This window comes from Penaeus monodon, chromosome 11, assembly GCF_015228065.2.
Source record: "Penaeus monodon isolate SGIC_2016 chromosome 11, NSTDA_Pmon_1, whole genome shotgun sequence".
Classification (NCBI taxonomy): Eukaryota; Metazoa; Arthropoda; class Malacostraca; order Decapoda; family Penaeidae; genus Penaeus; species Penaeus monodon.
The window spans coordinates 32,745,605-32,752,415 of NC_051396.1; the positions used below are offsets into that span (position 1 = coordinate 32,745,605).

The 6,811-nt window shown below is 33.5% G+C and overlaps 1 protein-coding gene across 1 annotated transcript in view; it reads right to left on the bottom strand.

The window, feature by feature from the left end:
• Positions 1–2,712: 2,712 nt before the first annotated feature.
• The window catches only part of LOC119578553 (protein unc-79 homolog), a gene marked incomplete in the record, with an annotated part of 181,492 nt that continues 177,393 nt past the window's right edge, over positions 2,713–6,811 (bottom strand). The window contains 3 exon segments of the mRNA XM_037926122.1: positions 2,713–3,053; positions 3,388–3,510; positions 6,244–6,261. Coding sequence (XP_037782050.1) covers positions 2,871–3,053; positions 3,388–3,510; positions 6,244–6,261 — 324 coding nt within the window.

The window sequence follows — 6,811 nt, forward strand, 5'->3', positions numbered from 1 at the left end:
CTGAGTAGCTGACACAAGGACACTGATCATGAAAACAAGAATGAAGGTTACAAGAGAGTGTAATTTCTTGGGATATGATTTCCTTCAGGGACAGCAGGCAAATTATTAATGTGCTAAACATTGCCCCATTTATACAAAACAACAGCCAATCACAGCATCTCATGTCAAAGTCTCCTTCAGGGTATGTGATGTGGGCATGAAGATATTTTATAAATAACACTATAAAATCTAATGTGCAAATCATAGTAACGAGAGATAAATGACCTGTCCTCTATAGTCCCAACCAAGCCAGATATGACAGGAATAGCACATCACCCAAAGCCAGAGCAGTAGGTTAAGCAGTATCACAACAGAGCACATTTTACAACTGTTTTCTCCCTAACCTCTCACTTCTAAGAGAGCACACTCCTCCCAAAACACATACTTGATATATCTCTGACTCCACATATGAAATGGCACACCTCTTCTAAATCAATGAACATTTCTCTACAAAAAATGGGGATATAAAGGAAAATGATTGCTTTCTCAGATCAACAAAATGAACAGATATGATCATGAGCAGTGATTTAAATGTCACAGCACAATCAAAACAACAGCCTGTTACTTTACTGATGTAATCCTCCAACATTTGAGATGAAAGAAGATGGCAAACATACTCTTCTGCCAATACTTAATAATATAATATTTTAGAAATACAATACAATTTTTTTTTTTATGAGAAGAGCAAGAGGGTCACAAATTACTGACTACAGGCTATCAAATCCCAAACTTTCCACATCATTCCACTCCTCACATGATGCTTGTAATCTTGAGGAATGCAGAATCAGCATTCATCAGTGACTGGTCAGGGGAAACTATGAAATTGTGGTAAACAGTATACTGAGCAAGGTTTCCTCAAGACCACCATTACTGAACTATCAGATTCAGAATTGCTAAAACTAGTGCACACATTGAATTTTCAAATGATGAGAAAATAAATACACCAGTCATAACATAGCACAACTAATTCATAAGGAAACTGAATTAAAAATCCATATATTGCCAGTATGAATTCTTTAGTGTTAAGAGCAACTTGAAATTCACATCATCATCAACTATCAGTAAGGAAGGTTTCCTTACTTGAATTTAAAAAAAATCCATGAACAATCAGTACCTCATTTTTTAACTCCAAAATAGTATTAATAAGTAATGCACTACAATAAAATAAGTTTACAACTGGTTTGTAGAATTGGAATGCACTGTTTTATCTTTATTTATGAAAGGCAAAAGCCCTGTTAGACTAGATGGATACATGTAATCTACTACATTTTCATTTTTTATATAAAGACACAAGGACCAATTATTCAAAGTAGCAGCAACAAAGTGCTTCACAAAACCTGGATTTCACAATTTTTTTGTTAACCTAAAGCATATAGAAATATTTTCCATATTCAACCTATTTCCTTCAACAGTAATCACTATTAGAATACCAATAAAATTAATAATAATAATAGTAAAAATACAACAACAATGATAATAATAATGATACTACTACTACTACTACTACTACTAGTAATAATAAGTAATAATAATAATAATAATAATAATAATAATAATAATAATAATAATAATAAAAATAATAAATGATGAAGCGTCGCCCATCACACGGATCAACAAGGGGCGCATCCCTCAGGGCAGAACTAAGTCTAACTCTTCCATTTATCAAAATCCCCCAGGTTACTAGGACGGGATAGTTCCCACCCCTGGCCCTGCGGTTCGGCCACCTTGTACTATCAATCAAAAGAAAACAAGACTTAAATGAACAAGGGAAGAGAATAATGAGGAAATGTAGTGCTTTTGCTATACACTCAAGGAGCCTGCTGCAGAAGCTGTGAGCATATTTCTGTTAGTGTTCCATTTGCCTCAAACTTCAATCACCCTAGGTCGGTGGTAGTGACTCGGTGTTTGATTTTAATTAGCAGATCTAAAGAAAAGAAAAGAAATAATAATAATAATAATAATAATAATAATAATAATAATAATAATGATGATGACAATAACAATAGTAATAATAATATAATCAAAAGAACAATAACATTTTTGAAGTAAAAAATAATACAGATTTTTGCCATTATATCTTTTACTGTTTTGTAACTATACTGTAAATGTCAAAATAAAATATACTATATTACTACCAATACGGAAATAGTCTATAAAATTATTATCACATCAAATATATTTTTTCATCTTTATGTAAAAAAAAAAAAAAAAAAAAAAAAAAAAAAAAAAATATATATATATATATATATATATATAATATATATATATATATATAATATATATATTATATATATATACATATATACATATATACATATATATATATATATATATATATATATATATATATATATATATATATATATATAATTGCTATATGTCTTTACTCCTTAATTGTATTTAATTTCTTTTTTACTCATTTATTAATAAATTAATCTATTTCCCTATTTATAGTGTGTGTGTGTGTGTGTGTGTGTGTGTGTGTGTGTGTGTGTGTGTGTGTGTGTGTGTGTGTGTGTGTGTGTGTGTGTGTGTGTGTGTGTGTGTGTGTGTGTGGGTGTGGGTGTGTGTGGGTGTGGGTGTGTGTGGGTGTGTGTGTGGGTGTCTGTGTGGGTGTGTGTGTGGGTGTCTGGTGGGTGTGTGTGTGTGGGTGTGTGTGTGGGTGTGGGTGTGTGTGGGTGTGTGTGGGTATGTGTGTGGGTGTGTGGGTGTGCATGTGCGTGTGCGTGTGCATGTACATGCATGCACGCGTGTATGCATGCATGTGCATGTGCATGTGTGTTTGTTTGTTTTAGACACCCGGTATGTTGTAAGAGAGATTTCCTGTACATCTAAACAGAGTAAAACTGGGTGGCAGCAGAAGACTGTAATTCTATTTGGCCCATTTTAAACTGCAAACGATGAAGCCAGCGAAGTAGGTTGGGAACAGTAGTAGTACAACCAGGTACTTCTTGATCCAAGGGAGGAGCTGCATTCTGGCACACCTGGAGTCGTACTGCCAGCTGACCCGGCAACTATAAAACCACACGTATCATGTGACAAAAATAAATTAAAAATACTAAACTAATGATGCTGAACTCAAAGAAGAGGAAATATATAAAACCTTCAATTCTATATTTAAATGAAATAATTAGCAATAAGAATGGGAATATGAATTTATTACACTACAGAAACAAGTAATGGTAAGCACTACTAACAAATGGATAGGTATAAAGAAAAAAACACTTATATTATGGACAAAACAAGGAGCATATTCATGTCTATACTTTTGAAGTTCTGAGTCTTTGTAATGGAATCAGTTTAAAAATATTTGCATAAAACATTCAACAGACTACATATTATACACACCTTAATATGGTGGGTGTACAGGACAGGGGCCCAAAGAGGCAGCAACTTGGTAAGAACAGTTGATTGACACTCATGAAGGGCTTCCATCAGACTAAGGAAGTGTAAGTTTACCATTTCTCCCAACTGAAGAAAAATAGGGAGGTTATTATTCTGTTCACTTTTTCGATATCAATAATGTTTTTTACAAGATTTTTCTATATTCTGGTGTTTATACATGATGACTAAAAACTTTAAAAGAAGTACTTCCACAAAAAGCAATAATACCTTTTACAAATCCATAGCAGGATTTACATAATACATTTCAAATGATCCCCTTGTCCATCATGTAGTTATAATGAAAAGGCAAATTAACAATGACAGTTAACACTTAAGCATGGTGACATTTACGAGGTGCTAATCTATGAACGAGATTGGTGAACTGTCATAAGGTTTACTTTATTATCATTTATTATTCCATGCTTGGGGAACTAAATCATAAAAAAGTATCTTAAAAGAGGATATCAAAATAAATGTGTTAAAGGTGATAAAATGCATGTGCCATGAAAGAGTACTTCACTCTGTAAGGGATGGCTTGCTACAGGGTCTATCATATGTACAGGCCGACATGCAAAGGGATATTATCCTCAAACCTAGGATTTCCAAGTATATTCCTTCCCATGCAAAATTTCAATTACATGCCTATGCAATATATCAACAAATATTATCCCAATTATTCTAATTAACAGAAAAAATTCAGGAATCCTCAATGAATAAGTAGAAATACACATTCCTGTTCAGAATATCCTTGTATTATAATAATTTACTATTCCCTTGAAAAAAACATGCCATGATGATACTATTTTCACTGGGTGTGTTATGTTGCAAGGTAACTTTAAACCAACAGATGTCCAAACCTCACTAGTGGGGAATGGATGTGCTTGTCAAAGAATTTCAGGCCTGACATCTACATTTTTCTCACAAAATCAACATACCTCCACAAAATAAGTACTGTATCACATGTAACTGCAGTCTACAATGGATAACAAATTGAAACAACAAACTATTATGATACTTAAAAAGTTGCTTTCCTTTCTGTGTTTTCTATCTACATTAGCATTATAAGTTCAGATAATATCTGTAAGTGGTTTATACAAATGTGTGTGAATATATGTACCAATTTAGATTCTTATACATATATAGAAGTCTCCATAATATATATATATATATATATATATATATATATATATATATATATATATATATATATATATATATATATATATATATATATATATATATATATGTGTGTGTGTGTGTGTGTGTGTGAGAGTGTGTGTGTATGTATATTTCTGTATATATCTATATCTATATGTATATATACATATATATACATTTATACATATACATAGAGAGAATGATTACCTAAAAAAGGTAACACCGGCACTCTCCGTGGAAATGAACTGGGGACCCTACCACGTACTCACTCCAAGAGCATCACAACATGAAAACTACAATTAAGTATCATGCTGTGAACACAGCAGCTCAAACATGAACCTACCGTAAAAAAAATGTATATATATATATGCATGTATTTATATATATATTTATCCATATTTATATATGTATATATATTTATATATATATATACATATATGTGAATATATACATATAAATACATATATGTGTATATTTACATATAAATACATATATAAATGTATATGCATATATGTACATATATGAATAGCAAGACACTCTTCCGTGCTGATACAATGGAAGAAAAACCCACAATACAAAAACTAGTTTTCGTATTGTGGGTTTTTCTTCCATGTACATATATATTTATATATATACACTATATATATGTATAGATATAAAAATGTGTAAATATATAGATATATGTATTCATAAGTGCATATATATATGTATAAGTGTACATATATGTACATAGATGTATGTATACAGACGTGTGTGTGTGTGTGTGTGTGTGTGTGTGTGTGTGTGTGTGTGTGTGTGTGTGTGTGTGTGTGTGTGTGTGTGTGTGTGTGTGTGTGTGTGGTGTGTGTGTGGTGTGCGTGTGGTGTATATGTGGTGTGTGTGTGTGTGTGTGTGTGTGTGTGTGTGTGTGTGTGTGTGTGTGTGTGTGTGTGTGTGTGTGTGTGGTATGGGTATGTGTGGTGTGTCTATATGTATATATGTGTATATATATGTATATGTGTATACATGTATGCGTATATATATGTATGTATATAGACATGTGAGTGTGAGTGTGTGTGTGTGTGTGTGCACACGCACGTGTGTTTGTGTGTGTGTGGGGTGTGAGGTGTGTCTAAGGTGTGTGTGGGGTGTGTGTGTAGTGTGTGAGGTGTGTGTGTGGTGTGTGTGTGTGGTGTGTGTGTGGTGTGGTGTGTGTGTGCGTGTGAGGTGGTGTGGGGTGGTGTGGGTGTGTGTGTGGTATGTGTGTGGTGTGTGTGAGGTGTATGTGTGTGGTGTATGTGTGTTGGTGTGTGTGTGTTGTGTGTGTGTGGTATGTGTGTGTGTTTGTGGTGTGTGTGTGTGGTGCGTGTGGTGTGTATGTGTGGTGTGTGTGTGGTGTGTTTGTGTGGTTTGTGTTATGTGTGGGAGTGTTGTGTGTGTGTTATGTGTTGTGATGTAGTTGTGTGTTTGTGGCTGTGTGGGTGGGGGTTGTGTGTTTGTGTTGGTGGTTGTTTGTTTTTTGGGGGTGTGTTGGTAGGTGTTATTTGGAGATATTATTGTAGTCAATGTACAGTAACAGAAATTATGTGCATCTCAGACTCACCTTACCTAATGTCTATACTTGTGCAGTCACATCCACTAAGTGGTGAATACACTGGCTTGAATATAGTTCAGATGAAATACCTGGGCTGTTTCAGTTTCCTGGGGTCAAACAGCAGCCCAATATTGGTAAGGGGGAAAGGAATACAGGGAAAGTGTATAATACAGTTAAAATATATAGACTTATTTTCATCCTCTCCCCCTGTCGATTGCATTTGTTGATGCCTTCTAAATGAAAAAATAATAACTTTACTCCCATTCATTACTGGGGTCTTCCTAGATTACACATAGTTTCTAAGAATTTAAGTATATACATATTTTTGTTTTGTGCAAATAACTAAGGCATGTGTCTTTACAAACTATTTACACAGACTGCCACATATCTTTCCAAAATGACTGTAGCATAAGACAAATAATGCTACAAAAGCATTAAGCAATAACAAAGAATTAAGTGGCACCAATTCTTTACCTGTCTAAGACATCATAAAAGTATGAAGGTAATCATTTATTTTTTTAAAAGTAGTATAACCCAGTAAATATACCATTCACCAGAATTATCAATGCTATGCCAATGTTTTGTATTGCAATGCCTTTCCTTGAAAAAAATACTAGTTGCTAGACTAAAACAATGTGTCATTATTCCACACAAAAA